The 21,576-nt window shown below is 38.3% G+C and overlaps 6 protein-coding genes and 1 non-coding gene across 8 annotated transcripts; 5 read left to right on the forward strand and 2 right to left on the reverse strand.

The window, feature by feature from the left end:
* The first annotated feature begins 295 nt into the window (after window positions 1-295).
* On the forward strand, window positions 296-3,530 carry LOC117993943 (uncharacterized). The gene is made up of 2 exons (XM_069507247.1): window positions 296-439; window positions 1,281-3,530. The coding sequence occupies exon 2, from the start codon at window positions 1,289-1,291 to the stop codon at window positions 2,207-2,209; it is 921 nt and encodes a 306-aa protein (XP_069363348.1). The 5' UTR covers window positions 296-439; window positions 1,281-1,288; the 3' UTR covers window positions 2,210-3,530.
* Window positions 3,531-4,544: 1,014 nt separating this feature from the next.
* LOC117993944 (uncharacterized) lies at window positions 4,545-5,626 on the forward strand. The gene has a single exon (XM_034981820.2). The coding sequence runs from the start codon at window positions 4,553-4,555 to the stop codon at window positions 5,609-5,611; it is 1,059 nt and encodes a 352-aa protein (XP_034837711.2). The 5' UTR covers window positions 4,545-4,552; the 3' UTR covers window positions 5,612-5,626.
* A 1,329-nt stretch (window positions 5,627-6,955) lies between these two features.
* Window positions 6,956-10,876, forward strand: LOC138404074 (uncharacterized). The gene is made up of 2 exons (XM_069507236.1): window positions 6,956-7,095; window positions 9,353-10,876. The coding sequence occupies exon 2, from the start codon at window positions 9,361-9,363 to the stop codon at window positions 10,351-10,353; it is 993 nt and encodes a 330-aa protein (XP_069363337.1). The 5' UTR covers window positions 6,956-7,095; window positions 9,353-9,360; the 3' UTR covers window positions 10,354-10,876.
* A 205-nt stretch (window positions 10,877-11,081) lies between these two features.
* Window positions 11,082-12,010, reverse strand: LOC138404103 (uncharacterized). The gene has a single exon (XM_069507324.1). The coding sequence runs from the start codon at window positions 12,008-12,010 to the stop codon at window positions 11,105-11,107; it is 906 nt and encodes a 301-aa protein (XP_069363425.1). The 3' UTR covers window positions 11,082-11,104.
* A 3,526-nt stretch (window positions 12,011-15,536) lies between these two features.
* Window positions 15,537-17,375, forward strand: LOC138404091 (uncharacterized). Of its 2 annotated transcripts, none has more exons than XM_069507300.1 (2): window positions 15,537-15,819; window positions 16,483-17,375. In XM_069507300.1, exon 2 carries the CDS (start codon window positions 16,491-16,493, stop codon window positions 17,313-17,315), a length of 825 nt encoding a protein of 274 aa, XP_069363401.1. In that variant the 5' UTR covers window positions 15,537-15,819; window positions 16,483-16,490; the 3' UTR covers window positions 17,316-17,375. The 2 variants fall into 2 exon arrangements, with proteins under 2 accessions (XP_069363401.1, XP_069363403.1); XM_069507302.1 differs by having other exon boundaries at window positions 15,537-15,812.
* Window positions 17,376-18,850: 1,475 nt separating this feature from the next.
* LOC117993780 (uncharacterized) lies at window positions 18,851-20,877 on the forward strand. The gene is made up of 4 exons (XM_034981614.2): window positions 18,851-18,921; window positions 19,142-19,375; window positions 19,954-20,130; window positions 20,375-20,877. Exons 2-4 carry the CDS (start codon window positions 19,168-19,170, stop codon window positions 20,875-20,877), a joined length of 888 nt encoding a protein of 295 aa, XP_034837505.1. The 5' UTR covers window positions 18,851-18,921; window positions 19,142-19,167.
* A 419-nt stretch (window positions 20,878-21,296) lies between these two features.
* On the reverse strand, window positions 21,297-21,368 carry TRNAP-AGG (transfer RNA proline (anticodon AGG)). Its single transcript has one exon. It is a non-coding gene; the product is annotated as a tRNA-Pro (tRNA).
* Window positions 21,369-21,576: the final 208 nt, after the last annotated feature.

Here is a 21,576-nt window from a genome sequence, read left to right on the forward strand (position 1 = left end):
ACGGAACCCTACACTGCGCGTAGCCCGCCACGCACTTGGCTGGTTTTTTCAACTATAAAATAGGCTTCTCTTGACTGCAATCTGTCCGTCTGTTTTTTTTATATGCATGGCGGCCATTTTAAAATCTTTATCCATTCATTGTTATAGCGGAAATAGTCAAACTGTGAAAATTTCAACTCTACCTATTACGGTTCATGAGATAGGTACAGATACACCCCACCCCGCTGACAGACAGACGGACGGACGGACAGCGGAGGCTTAGTAATAGGGTTCCATTGGCCCCCTTCGGGCATTGAATTTTAAACTTTAACTCGGCGGATTGATAATGCACTGATAGTAACAAGTTCAGAATGCAGATAAACAAATCACCAACGTATTTATTACAAGCGCAGCATCTTTGCATCTTATTCCTGGATGACTAGTTGAGGCGATTTGACGGGTGAGTCCAAAACTTCAATCATTATTATTTAAGTTTAAATTAAATATTGGATACCGATATTTTAATCAGTACCCTTATTATACATGCGAAAGTGTGTTTGTTTGTTGGTTTGTTGGTTTGTCTTTCAATCACGTCGCACTGGCAACGGATCGACGTGATTTTTTGCATGGGTATAGATAAAGACCTGGAGATTGACATAGGCTACTTTATCCCAGGAAATTAAAGAGTTCCTACGGGAATTTTAAGAATCTAAATCCACGCTTACGAAGTCACGAGCATCAGCTAGTAAATAATAAAAATTCCAAAATGCACGCCTTGCAAATTAAAATGTACATAATCTTGTAGACGGTACGGAACCTTTTCGTGTGAGGATCCGACTCGCACTCGACCGGTTTCATTTTAAACTAAACACTCATATATTCTACCGATTCATTTTTAGAGTTCTGTATCTCAAAAGGAAAAAAGGATACCTTATAGGATCACTTCGTTGTCTGTCTGTCTGTCGTGTCTGTCAAGACAAGGGGATAGTAACGTTGGAGGAACCCCCACTAGACAGACAGACAAAATCAAATTAGTCGCGGGAAGCCTCTGGATTCAAACGGCGTAATACCGAGGCGTGAGGAAGTCCCTACAAGAAACATATATCCAAAACTGGATGTCTGTCGGTTGATATTGATGATGATGATGATGAGTTAATGTTCACGATTCAACCCTGAACACTATTCATTCGGGAAAATCCAAGAGTTCCATTCCAGCGGTATTTAAAACAAAACTAAATCAAAATCAAAATTTTACATAATTCCCTTCTCAGTGACTCAATTTTCTACGTGATTTATTTCAGATTTCAAAATGACTCTGATGGTGTGGTTCACAGCTTTAGCGCTATTTGGATTTCTGGCTGCCGCTGCCACCTCTAATGACGACGCTGACATGAAAGTAATAACACGGGACACACTTTACCCAAAACATCTTATTAAATATAAGGCAGAACATGATATCGTCAAGTTGGTTGTGCCTCTTAACGCGCTCAATTTAGTAGATGACATCCCCCCATTAGGATCGAGTGGACCCGCAAAAGAGAGTAGTGACATATTATTCTTCGTTGAAGCAGATATTCTGCCAGATGGCAGCCGCGTAGATCAAGGATTGTATGTCCGCAAGGAAGGAAAGGTCACAAAAATTCTGGACTACGGCAGAGATGCCGCTGCGTCAGGACTTTGGGACAATAGCACGAAAGCTTTCTTTGGAGCTAAAGGTGGACTTTACGTGTACATCCTAGAGACAAACTCCGCTGACAAATATGGGCCAATCACGGATAGCATCATTGCAATCGATATGGAGAGATTTGGTGAAGTAATTTACATTTTGACTGAAGATCTTAAATTGTACAAAGTTACTAATGGCGAAAAGAAAGAGAAATTAGAAGACGTCGTTAAACCCGAGCAAATCGTTTTAGATTTCCAGAACAACCTGTACTTCTTTTCCGACGATAAGGTACCGTATGTCCGCACAGCTGATGGTGTTAAGAAAATCGAAGGTCTCCCAAAAGCCACAGGAACTGTAACCCTTTACAAACCTCCTTTGTACCTTGAGAATGGAGCTCTAGTTATCATTAATAATAAAGTGTACATTATGTACCCTAACGCTACCAGTGAAGCTAAAGCTGAACTTGAACCTGGAGCGTTACCGACCGCTGTCGCCGTAGAGGGGCAGGTGTTTCAATACTATGCTCACGATAAGAAAATATATCAATACAAAGTTCAGATTTAATTTTAAACTATCTTAGAGAAAGTCTCGAGAAAAAATCGACAGATATCAATAAATCCGCTGTATAGACTATAGAAGCAGGCGTTACTTTGCGGAAGTCCATGATATACAATGAACCAAAAGCTTAATTTGCTGTAATCCGCTGAAACAGGTCGAATGTATGATTTAAACACACAAATCCTAAAAAAAACTCGACGCGCGTTTCGCCCCAACACCGGAGCATCCTCAGCCCCCCTAGCATGGGCAGGAGACAAAAATTTTATCCCCCAATTATATCCACTGACGAGGGATAAAATTTACTTGTCCACCTCTCAAAGCACGGCAACAGGGGAGAGGAGAAGTTTATCCCTAAATCGGGGACAATTTTATCCTCGACATTAGACGTGGGTTTAAGTTTATTCTCATAGAACTCAAAAATCAAAACATGTCTCGCGGTACCTGTTGGGTTTAGGTTATGTTTGGGTTGTGTTTGGGTTAAGTTTGGGTTGTGTTTGTGTTATATTTAGGTTGTGTTTGGGTTATGATTGGAATATGGTTGGAAACCCCAACATAAACCCAACATAGGTCCCAAATACCAATTACCATTAACCCAATAAAGGTAAAGGAAAACATCCAAAAACCAAAAAGACCCCCGTTTTATTCACTGTGGATAATTATATCCACCCGTGAGCCCATGCTCGGAGAGTGGATAAAGCTGTCGGAGGGGATAAAGATTTTATCCTTTCCCCGGGGAGAAAATTATATCCCCGCCCATGCTAACCCTGCAGGAGATGTAGACCTTACAACGCACTATTGCAATTCACTTTGCTTGCAAACAAGCACACTTGTTTGCAAGCTTTTGGTTCATTGTACAATAAATCTGCCTCAAAGAATACCTCTCCGATGGTTAAATCTAAAGCTTAATTCAAACACTAGCCACTTCAATAACAAAATTAATTAATTACGTATGTTATGAATTGTATTTATCTACTGCTAGATGCTACTAGGTGGACGGACGACATCAGACGAGTCGCAGGGAGCCGCTGGACTCGGGCGGCGCAAGACCGTGGCGTGTGGAAGTCCCTACAAGAGACTATGTCCAGCGGTGGACGTCTATCGGTTGATGATGATAATAATGATGATGACTGCTAGATGTACTGTCAATAGATTTACTGCATAATATTAGGATGCCATAAGTCTTGAAGATTGTGTATCATTTAATTTGTTATTCTTTTCTGTTTTTATACTTCTTTTTTCTATTTGTGGTTTATTATCTTAAGTTAGGAATTTCTTATAATTCTGTACCTATCTACAATTATCAAATAAATAAATGATTAGGATTTTTTTCATGTGTTTAGATAAAATAAAAAACTAAACAAATGTCAATCTGCAAAAAGTATGACAATATAAGTATTTTAAAAAACTGGTCAAGTGCGAGTCAGACTCACACACGAAGGGTTCCGTATCATCGTATATAACACGTAACACTATTTGTGTTTTTTATTTGCATGGCGGCCATTTTGAAATCTTTATTATTTATTGTTATAGCGGCAATAGTCAAACCCTGTGAAAATTTCAACTCTCCATCTATTACGGTTCATGAGATACAGATACACTCCGCTGACAGACAGACAGACGGACGGACAGCGGTGGCTTAGTTCTGTTGGCACCCTTCGGGCATTGAACCTTAAACTTTAACCGGGGCGAATTGATAATGCACTGATAGTACCGAGTTCAGAATGCAGATAAAGAAATTACTAACGTATTTTTTACAAGCGCAGCATCTTTGCATCTTATTCCTGGATGAATAGTTGAGGAGATTTGACGGGTGAGTCCATAACTTCTATTATTATTATTACATAAATACTGGATACAACGCAGCAGAAAGTAGTGTACATCGACCTTTAAAAAGAGATAGCAGATTTGTAGAGCATTGTCTTTTCGAGTTATGTGCGTTTTAAGTAATTAACGTAAAGTAGTTAACGGTGAAGGAAAGCATCGTAAGGAAACCTGCATGCCTGAGAGGTCTCCGTAATGTTCTAAAAAAAGGTGTGTGAAGTCAGCGTGGTAGACTACGTCCAAACGCCTTCTCACTCTGAGCCAGCGAAGGCTTGATCATGATGACTGGATAATTGAAGTCAGTTATTTTTTTTTGTATTTTTTTTCACAATTTTTTAATGCCCCTATTTTTAAAAGGCATTAGGCAACATAAAGCTTGCATCGTTGAGATGGACATGAATTACCTACTTTTTATTCATTCGGAAAAATCCAAGAGTTCCATTCGAGCGGCATTTTTATAAATTCTAAATCAAAATCACCCAAGCTCTCAATGATTCAGTTTCTATATGTTTTATTTCAGATTTCAAAATGACACTGCTGACTTGCTGCACAGCTCTTGCGCTAGTCGGTCTTCTGGTTGCCGCTCCCACTTCTAACAACGACGAAGACAAGAAAGGTTTTGTAACACGGGATATTTATCGCGAAGAATATGTTAAATATAAAGCAGACCATGATATCGTCAACATGGTTTTACCTCTTAACGCGTTGATTAGCGTCGTCTTATCTGAAGCACGGAAGTCCTCGGACAAAACTAACCCAAGCCTCGTATTATTCATCGTTGAAGCTGATGTCCAACCAGATGGTAGCCGTGTAGATCGAGGATTGTATATCTTGAAGCTTGTGGATGGAGAAGCGGAAGCCACAAAAATTCTGGATAACGGCAGAGACGCCGCTACGTCAGGACCAGGAGACAATAGCACAAAAGCTTTCTTTGGAGCTAAAGATGGACTTTACGTGTACAACCCAGAGACAAACTCCGCTGACAAATACGGACCAATCACGGATAGCATTATTGCAATCGATATGGAGAAACTTGGCGAAGTGATTTACATTTTGACTGAAGATCGTGACGTGTACAAAGTTACTGATAACGGCGAGAAGAAAGAGAAATTAGACGACGTTGTCAAACCCAAACAAATCGTTTTAGATTACCAGAACAACCTGTACTTCTTTTCAGACGATAAGATACTATATGTCCGCACAACTGACGGTGTTAAGAAAATTGAAGGTCTCCCAGTAGCCACAGGAAGTGTGATCCTTTTAAAATCTCCTATCTTCCTTGAGAATGGAGCACTAGTTATCATTGATAACAAAGTGTACCTTATCTACTCTAACCGTAGAAGTGCATTTATAGGTATTGAACTCCAACCTAAAGAGATGCCGACCGCCCTCGCCATTGAAGCGTTCCTGTTTCAATACTATGCTCATGACAAGAAAATCTATGAATACAATTTTTTAATTCAATTTTTGAACTGTGTCTTCGAAGGTATCAACAATCATATCGACGATTACTACGGGATAAAACGACCTCACAGAAACGATTATAATTGTAACCGTTCTGGAAACGTTTCTAAATCTCGCGCTTAATTCCAAAGACAAGGCGTTGTTTTCGATGCCAAAATTAATGACGTATGTTACAAATTATTCCTTTGCTGCTACATTTACTGTCTTACAAATTTTTCATTTGATAGCTAAGTTAATAATATAATGTTGGTAATAATTAACATATTGTGTGACAAAGGGCCAGGTTCTATCAATCAATCAGCCTGTTTGCGTCCACAGCTGGACATTGGACTTCCCGAGAGCGCGCCACCACATACGGTCCTTCACCTTCCTCCTCCACACACTTCCCGCTATCTTCTTAAGGTCATCAGTCCGGCGGGTTGGAGGTCGTCCCACACTGCGCTCGCTGATACTCTGAATGGTCTCCACTCTAGAACACGTCCGGCTCAGCGGCCATCGACTCTGTCACCATCATCACCAAAGGTTCCTATCCTACTGGAAAATGATTTCTCGGAAATGACTTCATTATTTTTTTAAAAAACGACAATCGGCTCTTATCTGTACGCACTGCAGCAATTTCCAATAGGACAATAATATAAATTGCTCAACAGTTTCATACTGGTAACGAGGTTTTTAAAATGCAGACTAACATAATAGGTGTTTTTAGATACGTACGATTTAATACAATATAATACAATTTATACCCCGTAGTGTGAAATAAGCTAAAATTTGTACGCCTTACATAGGCATGGCATAGTGTTACATAAAAATTGTACCAACACCTACCTAAGTACCTATTTTAAGAAATAAATATATTTTGATTTTGATATGAAACCTGTTTTCAATAGTTTAAAAACAAAAAGAAGATCGTTTGAACTGGCGCGCCCACCGCGCGACAATGAAAATGGTAATCATTCATCCAAGGGCCATTTTCATGTAATAAAGTGAGAACCAGCCATTTTCTTTGGAATAGTAATAGAAATCACGTCATGCACATGCATTTCCAGACAGTGTCGTGGCAACCCCCTGCCAGACAACCAAAAAAAATATTTTATAAAACGAGTGTCTGGCAGGGGGTTGCTACCATACGTGTCTGGCAAAAAAAAATTACTTTATATTTTGACTTTATTTACACCTTAATGACCTTAATAAAAAGAGAGGGTTTAATAAAAACTGCCATACCCCTCCCAGATTAGCCCGCTACCACCTTAGACTGCATCATCACTTACCGCCAGGTGAGATTGCATTCAAGGGCTTACTTGTATCTGAATAAAAATAAAAAATAAATGGCGGGAAAGCGGTTACGGTTACCGCGCAAGCGCTGTACGGGCGGGGGAGAGCGCTCGAATTTTTCAAGGCGGGCGGGGCGGCGCACGCATACCACCCTGCGACCTGCCCAATGCCCATATCTCCATTCACAAGGCAAGCCACCGCTTCCATACACACACGTTCCCATTAATTATATTATAGAAAGATCTCAGTCCTCATATTAATATTCACACAACAAAGTGGTTAGTGCTGTGGTCTCCCGGGACTATTTAAAACGTGTGAGCGTCGCTAATCAACAGGTAGGTAATTTGATAGGATAAACCTCCCAGCGCGTGCCAGACACTTATTTATAAAAGCTGAAAGTTTCTCTGCGTATTGTCCCAACACTGGGAAGAATGATCTGCAACTATGAAGTTCTCCCAAAGCCACCATGATCCACACTTCATAGTCGCTGATCGTTCTTCTTAACTTTCAGCTCTTATTCCACCGTTTCTTTGTCCTGTAAATGAAAATTTCAAAACAAATGAGACAGTCATGAGAGAACATTGAATGACCTGTTCATGCAATGCTCTCTATAATTATCTCTCTCGCTCGCTCACTCTCTCTCTCTCCCCCCCTCCCCCCCTCCCCCCCTCTCCCCCCCTCTCCCCCCCCTCCCCCCCTCTCTCTCTAATCCTCTAATTCTCTCTCGCTCGCTCTCTTTCTATAATTCTCTCACTCGCTCGCTCACTCTGTCTAATCCTCTAATTGTCTCTCGCTCACTCGCTCTCTCTCTCCCCCCTCTCTCTCTAATCCTCTAATTCTCTCCCCCTCTCTCTCTCTCTCTAATCCTCTAATTCTCTCTCGCTCGCTCACTCTGTCTCTCCCCCCCCTCTCTCTCTAATCCTCTCTCTCACTCGCTCTCTCTCTTTCTGTAATCCTCTAATTCTCTCTCTCTCTCTCTCGTATGTGCCGTGCCCATTGCCATTTCAGCTTTGCAACTCGTTGAGCTATGTCGGTTATTCTAGTTCTCCTACGGATGTCCTCATTTCTGATTTAATCACGTCACGAGAAACTCCAAGCATCTGCTGCTGCATCATCATCAGCTCTCTCCACTACCCATATAATAAATATGAAAGTGTGTTGATATGTTGGTTCGTTGGCTTGTCCTTCAATCACCTGAGAAGTGACATAGACAACTTTTTATTCCGGAAAATCAAAGAGTTCCCACGGGTTCTCAAAATTCTTAATCAACGCGGACGAAGTCGCAGGCATCAGCTAGTAGGTAGCTAGGTAGTAGGTACAATAAATAGGCACATACAAAAGCCTCAATAGCTCAACGGGTAAAGCTTGTTGACTTTGTTGTTGTTGTTGTTGTTGTTGTTGTTGTTGTTGGATTGACTGAAAACCGAAAGGTCGACGGTTCAAACCCCGCCCGTTGCACTATTGTCGTACCTACTCCTAGCACAAGCTTAACGCTTAGTTGGAGAGGAAAGGGGAATATTAGTCATTTAACATGGCTAATATTCTTTGAAAAAAAAACACATAAGATGTGTAAAGATAATCCCATGTTATATCAAAAAAAAATAGTTTTTGATATCTGTAATTAGTTTTTTTTAACTTTATAATTTTTTTAATGAAAATATCACAAAACTCAGTCTTTTTAATTTTTTAATACAATAAAACTTAAGGCTAGCCTTATCTAATTACTATATAAATCATGACCGCGTGGAATGGTGCCAAGAATACTGGCTGCATTTCCGCGCTGGACAGCCAGGCTGATCCGCTGCGCAAAAAATGAGCCAGCCCTTCTGTCACCAGTTGAGGCTATTAATCGCGGTGAAATGTCTCGTAAAAAATTTTTAGCACTAAGACTCCATGGCCCCAGGGTCTCCACGGCAAACGGCACAAAAATGTAACTCTCTATAAGAGAGGCATACTTGCGCCGCTTGCCGTTTTCAGCTGTTTCTGCTGCGGCTCCCGGTCTTGATGCTGTCTTCCTGATATGACACGGGGCCAATGTGTCAACGCAAGTTGCGTCCCACATTAGCGCCCGTCCCCGTTCCCAGGGAACCAGCGTCAATCCATCAGGTCTCTTGCCATCATCCCGACTAATCCCTGCCGGCTCAATGAGCGCAGGAATATTTATGGTGGCAAGAGCTCTTTTAATTGTATCGTTAAGAGAGCCATGCCTAAACAGCCTACCGGAGCTCCTTTGGCAAGAGAGTCCGTGGATTCCAAATTTATCAACCTCTTTTCCACACGGACATCTGTGCTGATGGCACAGTGGTGTTCCCAATCTGAGACCTAGAGCCACACGAAAACTTTCGTTATCTAAAAGTGTGCCGAGATTTTTTGATGGCAAGGCATGCAGCCAATACCCAGATTCCTTTTCGGATAATGCTAGAAGCCTGGCACGATCTCTGTCACTTGTAAGATTTTGAACCAAATTCGTATGTGTCAGTTGAACCAATGGCAAATCCCAAAGTTTTTGTGTAGTACGTTCCTTCGGGATGTCGACATTGGGACATCTGACCTTCCAACTCTCTAATTTCTTTTTAATTTTATATATTTCAGAATTCAAAATGAGGCTGTTGATGCTCTTCACAACTTTGGCGTTGGTTGATCTGCTGATCGCCGAACCCATATTCTTACGTAAAGAATTTGAGCCTTATGTAGTGACACCAGATTTCTATAAGGACGAAATGGTCATATACAGAGGAAAGTATGACATAGTCAAAATAGTTGTTCTAATTAACTCGTTCAAATACGACGATGCTGGTGATGTTAATGCCGATGTCATCTTATTCTTCGTGGAAGCTGACGAACAATCTAATGGAACTCGTCAAGACAAAGGACTCTACGTTTTCAAGGAAGGAAAAGCTACAAAGATCCTCATCAACGGTAGAGATGCTGCTGCATCAGGAATCGATGCCAAACGAATTTTCTTTGGCGCTGCAGATGGGATTTATGTATATAACGAAACATCTAATTCTGCTGACAAGTACGGACCAATAACAGACAGTATCATCGCAATCGCTTCTGAACAATCAGGAGATATAATATACATTTTGACTGAAGACCGTGAAGTATTCAAAGTTAGTGATAACGGTGAGAAAAAAGAGAAGTTAGATGATGTTGTGAACGCTAAAGAAATTGTTTTGGACAAAACAGACCACCTGTTCTTCTTTTCCGATGATAATAAACCCTACGTGCGAAGAGCTAGTGGCGTTAACCCAGTAGTTGGTCTGCCGAAAGTCCTGTCTAATGCCAAACTCATAAGACCTCCATTCTTTCTAAAGGATGAAGTGCCATTCTTAGCTGATAATAAATTGTTTACTATAAGCAGTTACGCCTTCAGTACAACAGCTGCAATTGAATTCGAGTCACAAGCGAAGCCAACGGCGTTTGCCCCAGAAGTAGCATTGATCCAATACTATGGTTTTAATAAGAAAATCTATGAATTTCGTCTATCGTCGTTGCACAAGGACGTTACGCCGGAGAAACTGCTCGGCAGTTACCTCGACTCAAAATTATTTGGTCTTTTTGGCAACAGAACATATTGCTTTAACAAATAAAAGTCAATGAAGAAATAAAATAAAATATGACAATAATAATAATAATAAATAGTTTTAGAAAATTATATAGGATCACTTCGTTATCTGTCGTCTGTCGTTGTGTCAAGACAAGTCATTCAAAATGCAAAATCTATAGGGTACTTCCCGTTGACCTAGAATTATGAAATTTATCGGCGTGATTTTTGCATCTTATTATGCTACTTTTTATCGCGGAAAATCAAATAGTTCCAACAGAACCGAAATCCACACGGACGAATTTACGGAAAGTTAAGGGTTTATAAGGATGTCAATAAAATAATTAAAAGTATTATTAAGTTTAAGTAATATGTTTAGATAGCTTAATATTTTAATCCTTATGTATTTAACTTTAGGTAATATTTAAACAGTTGCAAAGGTAAAATGTATAAGGCTCATCAGACATATTATTTCAACCTATTATTGTACCTACCTGCATTTTATGAAATAATCATAAATTTTATTGAAAATAAACATTTTTAATTAATTTTAAATAATAATAGTAATATTAAAATAATAATATTGTTTTTTATTTATCCATCCATACGTCCATACTATTTACTATTTATTATTATAAATGCGATAGTGTGTCTGTCTGTCTGTCTGCTAGCTTTTCACGGCCCATCCTTCAATCATGTCGCAACGGTGCAACGGATTGACGTAATTTTTTGCATGGGTATAGATAAAGACCTGGAGAGTGATATAGGCTGCTTTTTATCCCGACAAATCAACGAGTTCACTTATCGGCACTGTTGAAATTACGTAAAACACCTTCCTTCGTCGTTTGAATAATAGACATGATCATTTTAGTAAGATCGATGGGCATATAATCCGAATACCCAAACATTGATGTCAACATCGCTTCCATCACATTGAACTCAAATATCTTCCCATTCAAAGCTAGCACTAAATACAATGCTGCATCAACACTGCACGCTGTTGGATGTTCGTTTATATAAAAATCCTTTTTTTCACTACTCCCATTTTCATAAAGCACATGCAGCCATCCATCCGCAAATAAAGGTATAGAATTCTCCATTAAAAACGCTGGTCGTATCAATTTAATCTCTTTAAAATCTCCAGTAACAGAAGGCACGTATGTAACTAAATTCCCATTAGGTTTCACTATGCGTGGTAGACTATCATCACACGATATGAAATATAGATTATTAGACGTATCCAAAACGAATTCTAATGCGCAAGTCACGGATTGAATTCTAGATTTAACTGTCCCGTTGTTTTCTATTTTGTAAATTTTATTTTTTGCTGTTAAAATGTAAATTGTATCAGAGCCGTTTGCTTTTTGTAATTGGATTATATCGTCTCGAAACGGACCGAACTTCTTGGCTGATAATGTTTCAGCGTCATATTTATAAATGCCATCTTTAGAACCGAAATATACTGATCTATCTGTGCTATAATCAGAAGTGGAATCTCTACCACCTTCTAAAATTTCGTATGCTGCTAAATCTTCTAAAACATATATACAGCTTCCTCCGTCTAATGTAGGGTCACTTATTGTAAAGAATATTGATGGTACATCAGAGAAATCTTCTTGAATATACGACGTACCGTCCGCAGGGACTAGTAGTTTGGTTATATTATGACCGGAAGTAAATATAATCTGTTCAGATCGAAACATTTTGTTATATGTTACATTTTGGTGGCTCAGGAACTTGGGTAAAGACAGAGAAGAAAGGCAGATGGCTATAGCAATCCAATAATGAATGTTCTCCATTGTTGAAACTGCAAGAGGAAAAAAATTTAAGTAAGTAAGTATACTTATTATAGAAGAAATGCTGTGGTTATTCTTACAAATACAAAATGTACAACTGTTTGCACCCTGGCTTCGCTCGTGTGAAACTTCAATAAATCCTTTCTTATTGGGGATCTACTTTAAAGGAAAATATTAAAAAAATATTACATGTAAAAGAAAAAAAATAACCGATATATCATATCAGTGTGTAGCTCAAACCTCAAGTGGGTCTAGAAACTTAAGATTTTGCATGTAGGTTCGATACTCTAGAACTACTGAGTTTCTTATCGGCTCTTCTCAGTAGAATCCGCTTTCCGAATCGCCGGTAGAGCCTTGACATATCTAAATATATAAAAGAAAAAGGTGACCGACTGACTGCACAGCTCTCACTACTGGACGGATCGGGCTGAAATTTGGCATCCATAGCTATTATGACGTAGGCATCCGCTAAGAATTTTTGAAAATTCATCCCCCTAAGGGGGTTAAATAGGCGTTTGAAAGTTTTGTAGTCCACGCGGACGAAGTCGCGAGCATAAGCTAGTTTTATCATAAGTGGCACATGGTGTCCTACATGAAATAAATAAATCCATTTTATTCCGATGGGATCATCACTACCCCTATTATAAATACGAAAGTGTTTTTGTTTGTTGGTTTATTGGTTTGTCGGTTTGTCCTTCAATCACGTCACAACGGAACAACGGATCGACGTGATTTTTTGCATGGGTATAGTCAAAGACCAGAAGAGTGACATAAGCTACTTTTTATCCCGGTAAATTAAAGAATTCCCACGGGGTTTTCAAAAACCCAAATTCATGCGGATGAAGTAGCGGGTATGAGCTAGTAAACATATAATAAAAGGAAGAATTACGCGGAAATTTTTGTATACGTTTGAGCATTTTGGGATGGATAAAATGTTCCAGGTCGCATCACCGACATGCTAATGTTAATAGCAGCTATATACCTCTCTGTAACTATAACTTATAAGTATATATGTATATCTAATAGCAAAGGTTATCGAATAATGGGTAAAACCAGTAGACAGTTTTAATACTGAGATATCTGTAAATATTATGTTGTTTATTTATAAGACGTGTCATAATATATTTTGATTATTATGTATTTATTTATTTATTTTATTTTTATTTTTCATGTACCATAATTGTAGTTACAAAGTAATACTAAATTAAGTTACATTGGAAATGCTTATCTCTAAACAGAGATTTCTTCCAGCTTCCCATTCAAGGTCGTGAGTAAGGCGTTTTTAATTAATAATTGAAATATCTTTACTTTGCAAGCATACATTTAGTATTTTTTTTCTCAAAAACACCTTTCCTAAACCCTTTTTGCGTGCTTGATTTAGGTGAGAAAATCATCGTGCCTGCCTGCCACCTTTCTCATCCAGTGTTAGGTGAAAAGCAAACATGTTACGCCACGTGCGCCGGCAATTTCGGTTGAGCGTACTGCGTCAACTATTTAACTGCCATATTAGATCCTCAATAGCTCAACCGGTATAGGAGACGGTTCAAACCCCGCCTGTTGCACTATTGTCGTACCTACTCCTAGCACAAGCTTGACGCGTAATTGGAGAGGAAAGGGGAATATTAGTCATTTAACATGGCTAATATTCTTTTTTTTTTTTTTAGATATATATATATTAGGTACGTACCTAACCACTTGCGAGGAGCTGATTTATCGCTGTAACCACAAAACACTGGTATGTGCAATTCTGCAGATACCAGTGTATTGTCAGAACAGTGGAGGTCTCGTCCATCGTTTGATTTTTTTTTTTTTATTCAGATACAAGTTAGCCCCTGCCTGCAATCTCACCTGGTGGTAAGTGATGATGCAATTTAAGACGGATGCGGGCTAACTTGGAGGGGGTATGGCAGTTTTTTTGTTGGCGGTACGGCTTTGCCGGTAGGGTGGTAACTAACCACGGCTGAAGCCACCCACCAGACCAGACCAGAAATTTATATTGATATGTAATAATGATAATAATGATGATATTTTATCAAACACTATTTTGACGACCTCCCTGGCGCAGTGGTGAGCGCTGTGGTCTTAATAGTGGGAGGTCCCGGGTTCGATTCCTGGCAGGGGTTTGGAATTTTATAATTTCTAAATTTTTGGTCTGGTCTGGTGGGAGGCTTCGGCCGTGGCTAGTTACCACCCTACCGGCAAAGCCGTGCCGCCAAGCGATTTAGCGTTCCGGTACGATGCCGTGTAGAAACCAAAGGGGTATGGGTTTAATAAAAACATATCCCTTCCAGGTTAGCCCGCTATCATCTTAGACTGCATCATCACTTACCACCAGGTGAGATTGCAGTCAAGGGCTAACTTGTGTCTGAATAAAAATAAAAATAAAATAAAATAAACACGTCGTATATACGGTATATACGACGTGTTTATTTTATTTTATATATATATATATATATATATAATAAAATAAACACGGTATATTATATATATATATATAATATACCGTTGGCAGTGATAGACGCGGACCCCCAATTACTGTGGAATCCACTTGCTCCACTAGGTCAGCGTGGAGGGTTACATAAGCAGTAATTATACACCACTAAACACACACGCTATCTGTAATAATGCGTGAAGAATTATAAACTGTTCCCATTGCTAACCGATTCTCCGTGACGTAACGACAAGTGATTGTTTATTAATAACTATTTTATGCTCGCAACTTCGTTCACGTGGACTACACAAATTTCAAACCCCTATTTAACCCCCTTAGGGGATGAATTTTCAAAAATTCTTTCTTAGCGGATGCCTACGTCATAATAGCTATTTGCATGCCAAATTTCAGCCCGATATGTCAAGTAGTTTGAGCTGTGCGTTGATAGATCAGTCAGTCATTCAGTCGCCTTTTCGTTTTATATATACTAGCTTATGCCCGCGGCATCGTCCGCGTGGACTACACAAATATCAAACCCTTATTTTACCCCCTTAGGGGTTGAATTTCCGAAAATCCTTTCTAAGCGGATGCCTACGTCATAATAGCTATCTGCATGCCTTTCAACCCGATCCGTCCAGTAATTTGAGCTGTGTGTTCATAGATCAGTCAGTCAGTCAGTCACCTTTTCTTTTTATATATTTAGAATAGATAATACAATAATATGATGAATAATGATACAATGTTAAATTAAAACATACAAACTTAAATAAATACTTTTAATTTAGATTTAAGTTTATTTAATACAATATATTTAAGCTTTTGATTCATTGTATTACTTAGCCAGTATTATCAGTATTTCAATGTTTTAAATAATACATTATTATGACAGCTGTTACTTTTTTATTCTAGTAATTTAAAGTCCTTCTTATTTTTATCGAAGAGACAATGAGCACGCACGCACGTTTTGTTTCCTTCCTCAAAGAAGTTATATATCACATTAAAAACATTTCCGTATGCATTTCGAACAAAACTATGGATTGAAGTAAACATTTTTGCCAAAAACTTAATATTTATTTAAACAATATTATATTAAACTACTGTACCGATAACGTTAATTTACCAGGAAACCGCGTGTTTTTGTTCTATTTTTGATAACCGTCCGTCGAACTTGTTACCTCTTTTATAATAATTATTATTTATGGTTTAGAATAAATCAGAAAACAAGTCAGTTTATTGTTAACATCGGCTGGGGATCGTCGGTTAAAAGTTCTAATATTTGTAAAACGTAAGTTTTTTCATATTTTCATTTTAGCTTTAATAGCATGTTTGTCATTAGAATTGCATTTGGATTTCAGAGTAAATTGTGTTTCATGCACCATAAAAACTTAAAATTAAATTTTGTTTAGTAATAATATTATAATAGTTTATAGACTGATAACTCTCATAATATTGTGTTCATCACAAACAGTTAAAACTGACTTCGCCGCACAAATAAAAATACCTAGTAAGAAGATAAAAGTACTTTGGTTACATTTTAGAGTTCTAAAATATTAATTACTTCATGATGCTTGCAACTGGATTTAGATTTTTGGAACTTGTTTATTTCCCGTTATTCCAAATTTCAGCCAAATCGATATCTATCGGTCGATATATATATAGTCAAAGTTAAAACGCTAAAACATGTTATTTAAAATTATGTTATAAAAGAAATTACGAGACATTTTGACGGCGATTAATAGACAGACAGAAGGGCTGGCTCATTATTTGCGCAACGGATCAGCCTGGCTGTCCAGCGCGAAAATGCAGCCAGTATTCTTTGCACCATTCCACACGGGCATGATTTGTATAGTAATTAGATAAGGCGAGCTTTAAGTTTTGTTGTAATATTTTCGATAAAATAAATTACCAAAAAAATATAAAAATAACATTTATGTTTTCTCTATTTCAGGATCTAAAATGCGTCTAATAATAATACTTCTAGCAATATCATCGGTATACACCGAAAACTGTTCAATATTCGACGGCGAAAAATATTCTAAAAGATCCATCCTAACTATCAAAGGTTTACCCACTAATCTAGAAGTCAATCCGAACAATAAAGATCTACTTTTCACTTTAATCGATATAGAATCGCTACAAAGTGATGATGTTCAGACTAAAATGGATCAATATATACTTAGAGAAGGAGAACCGATTAAAGTTGATAATGTGAACGGCCAAGCGGCTGCTATAGATGCAGAAAATAACATGGTCTACATCGCAACAGATGACGGGCTTAGTGTTTTGAATAAAACAAATAAAGCCAATTTCATAGGATTCAAAGGCGATGACATAACCCAGCTATTCAAACCTGCATCTAACAATAAGCTGTATGCAGTTTTATATCCTGACAGTGAAGTTTACGCAATAGATTTGGTTACGAACGAGAAGAGCAGAGTTGAAAATGTGCCCTGCGCATTTATACTAGCAGTTGATAAAAAAGAGAACGTGTTTTACGAATGCGAATCGAAATATATTAAAATGCTTCTCAAAGGGTTTCAAGAAGCTATCGAATTTGTTGGTATACCCAAGAACTCAGCTAGAGCGATAGCGATAGACCCTCATGGAAGAGCAATTCTTGCAGCGAACGATGGGTTGTATTGGCTCAGACCAGATTCATTGATACCTAGGAAGTTAATGGATCTAGATTTCGTGCCATCGGGTATAGCTTTTTATGATAATAGTATATTGTTGTCTACGAGCGGTGTTATTTATGAGTTTAGTGGCAATTGTAAAAACTAATAACTATTTAATACAAAAATACACTGAGAATAAAAAGTGCTGGAGAAATTGTAGACAAATAAATTATTATTTTACTTAACGCTTATTTTTTTTATTTTATCAATTATTACTCAGGATTTAATTTAAATCGCTCTTTCCTAATTGCAAAAAAAAACTGACAACGAAATAGTCGGATTTATTTATCATCATCATCTTCATCAACCCATCACCGGTTCACTACTGAGCACCACTGGTCTCCTTTCAGAATAAGTAGGGTCCAGGCCATAGTCCACCATGCTGACCAAGTGCAGATTAGCAGAATTCACACACATTAGAGAGCATTATGGAGAACTCTCAGCATGCAGCTTTCCTCACGTTTTCCTTCACCGTTAAAGCAAGTGTTATTTTAATGCTTTACATTACTCGAAAAGTTACAGTGTGTGTCCGCGATAAAACTTCCCGATTTATTTTTTTAGTTAAGTAAGCCCTTGACTGCAATCTCACCTGGTGGTAAGTGATGATGTAGTCTAAGATGGAAGCGAGGTAACCTGGAAGGTGTATGGCCGTTTTTATTAAACCCATGCCCCCTTGGTTGGAACGCTTATTCACTTGGCGGCACGGCTTTGCCGGTAGGGTGGAAACTAGCCACGGCCGAAGCCTCCCACCAGACCAGACCAGAAATTATAAAATTCCAAACCCCTGCCAGGCATCGAACCCGGGACCTCCCACTTATAAGATCACAGTGCATACCACTGCGTCAGGGAGTTCTCCAAAAGGAAGTTCGTCGAATAGACGGCCGACTAGGCTATCACCCGCACCCTTCTCATTCTAAGAGGATACCCGTTCTTTGTAGTTGACCGGTGATGAGTTGATGATGATGATTCGTAGAAAATATTCATCAGTAATATCTCACCAGTCCACGCACAGTGTAGTCCTTAATTTTCTTCAGTATGTTTATAATATGGTAGGTACGTAGGTATAGAAGGGCTTGCTACAATTAAAACTAACTAAAACTAAACCTTTTGTAGTTATTTCTCACCCTTTTGTTCCACTGCGGATGTTATCAATTATCATAGATTCATTACATCATTTTTCTATTACGTCTGTTATTCTTTGTACAGGGTGTTCTTAATACTAAAGGTTCTAAAGGTTTCTTGCTGGTTCTTCTCGGTAGGAAAGGCATTCCGAACCAGTGGTAGATGCATCCGACGATTAAAAAACACTTGTAAAAGTTTAGTTGAATAAAAAATACTCGTAAGAGTTTAGTTGAACTCTTTGATTTTCCGGGATGAAAATGCCTATGTCCTTCCCCGGGATGCAAGCTATCTCTGTACCAAATTTCATCAAAATCGGTTGAACGGGTGGGCCGTGAAAAGCTAGCAGACACACAGACAGACACACTTTCGCATTTATAATATTAGTTCGGATTATAACTTGTATCTAAATAAAAAGAATAAAGGTAATTTCAGTTCAATAATTTGGAAACATCCTTTTCATAATATGAGAGCCGCGTTTCGCCAGCGTTGTTTACAAACGGACAGACTGCAGTACAATAGCTATGTTTTATAAAGACGAGTCACCGACCAGTCACAGACTTATCGGTGATTGCAGTTAGACAGCTATTGAGGTAATTTAATTTAAATTTATACATGAATTCCCTGAAAAAAAGAAGGTGTTTAGATTAGAAAGCTAGCAAAAATGCCAATAATATTTTTTTGTGGAATTAAATATTTTCAAAAATGAGCGAATTTGCGAAATCGGTTCACCTGTTCTCGAGATTTGCGATCAGCAACACATTTAGCGATTCATTTTATTGAATATATAGAGATTGTGCACCCGTTTTCCAGAAACCAACGCCTGTCATGAGTCCACCATGCTCGCACTAAAGGGCACAATTGCTATTCTAACCCTAGCAGTCATTGCGATAGTGACTACGGAGAGATGCGAACGGACTAAAATCGGCAACGAATATTACAAGAGGCAACTCATAGCTACTATAGATGGATACGCTTCACGAATCACCATCGATCCAAGAACGGAGAACATATTCTTCATGCTTCATAAAAGGAATTATACAAAAGGTAGGTCCTCCTGGGTTGTATTCCTCATTTCTGAGGGCCCTGACCCTAATCACATAATGGTAAAGTTTTTTGGGACAATGTTCTCAGATCCTTCTACATACGACATATAGAAATGTGTTTGTCAACTGTCACTACGACACGAAAAAATCATCAAGTAATCTTAATATTATACTGTGCATCAATCATTATTACAATCGCAATTGTTGGGATTGGCTGAATTTATGGTATTCTTGTAGCAATAATGCATTTTAGCCAATAGTGAGTCAGCATCAACCAACCAGCTGCGCGATTGCAGTAGAATGACAGCTACAATGTCAAGATCGCAATCACCTCTGATTGGTTAACGCTCGCTCACTATTGGCTATAATGCATTGATACAACAAGAATAGCACGAATTCAGCCAATCACAACAATTGAGATTGTAATGATGATTGTTGCAGGTTTTACGAAATCGCCCTACATGGGTGATTGCGATCGTGACATTGTAGCTGACATCTACCGCAATCGACTACCGGCAGCTCGATATACCTATAGTAAAGTACGTTTCGTTTATAGAGAATTTTTCTTTCTTTTCCAAGGTATCCATCTTCTAAAACACGGTTCTCTCGGCATCACGGAACTGCCGGTGTCGGACGAGGTGGTCGGCCAGTGCGTTGGCGTGGATGTGGCAAATAATGTGATTTACATTGGCACCAACCAAGGTCTCATAACCTATGATTATTCGAGAACTGAAATCAGCGCTGAAAGGCCTATAGGTAATCAAAAATAATAATCAATTAATCTTCTAAATATATAAAAGGAAAAGGTGACTGACTGACTGACTGATCTATCAACGCACAGCTCAAACTACTGGATGGATCGGGTGCAGACTGCAGATAGCTATTATGACGTAAACAAAGACAACGCGCTACAAATCTGAAATGTCATTCTAAAGGCCGATGTACATTATTTTCTGCTGCGTACACGTATGGATTACTCAGATCAGTTCTTTACTTTCAGGTGACGACGATGTCCGAAGTATATTCATAGATAAAACAGACAACCAAATGTACATAACGACTGGAACCAATCACGAGATATTCAAGTTTATAAACGGATCAGCAGCTGTCAAGCGATACGAGAAAATTCCGAAAGCATATAGCTTCATTTTGGACAAAAAAGGGGACGCATTCTACGAATACGTAGATGGAAGACTATATTTCTTTTCCACAGATTTCTATGAACCCATCCAATATAAAGGGTTCACTAGAGAACTCAAGTTTATATTACAGTTAAATAATAACGATGAAGCTATAGTATCTGTTAAGGGATCCCTATTTAAACTATCAACTAAGAACATTTTACCAGTGAAAATTGGTCAGTTAGGTTTCAAAATAACTGGAATGGCATTCGATCATAGGAATAATGTTATTATTGGCACTAAAGGAAAGATTTATAGATATAAACCGATCGATTCGAGCGATCCATGCCCCCCTGATGATTATTTTATGACTAGTATTTAAGCATTTTAAGCCAGTTGGTTTATTTAAGTATTGTTAAGTGTAGGTACTTTTATTTAAGTAACTATTTTTATCTAAATAATTATCATTGATAGGAATGTGCTGAATTAATAAAGATATTTTTGAAAGAATGTGTTTCTTTTAATATTTTCTAGTTTATAATAATTTTTCTCTGTCTCTTACTAAGAGACCCGTGCTCAGTAGTGAGCCGGCGACTTATTAGTCATGATGATGATGATGATATTTTTTTTTAAATATTATTAGTTATTTTATTGCTATTAATTTTTAACTTATAAGTGGCGCCATCTATGGATAAGTAGAAAAAAATTACTTATAAATAAAGTTTATATACCTACCTAATAAAAAAAAATGCTATGAATAGTTGTAGTTTCGTATAAAAATAAAAAATAAAAAAAGGGTTTGGGCTCGTCCGGGATTTGAACCCGGGACCTCTCGCACCCTAAGCGAAAATCATACCCCTAGACCAACGAGCCGGTAATAGACGTGCCGAAATTATGGTTAATTTTAAACGCCTTTAAATACTACGTCCTAATAGACTAGGTATGTATAGAGAGAGAGCCAGTGCGTGCTAGACCTACGTTATTTTATAAAAGCTGAAAGTTTCTCTGCGTTTTCTCCCTAGCACTGGGACGAACGATCAGCGACTATGAAGTTTGCATCATGGTGGCTTTGGGAGATAAC

This window comes from Maniola hyperantus, chromosome 25 (assembly GCF_902806685.2).
Source record: "Maniola hyperantus chromosome 25, iAphHyp1.2, whole genome shotgun sequence".
In the NCBI taxonomy this organism is placed as follows: domain Eukaryota; kingdom Metazoa; phylum Arthropoda; class Insecta; order Lepidoptera; family Nymphalidae; genus Maniola; species Maniola hyperantus.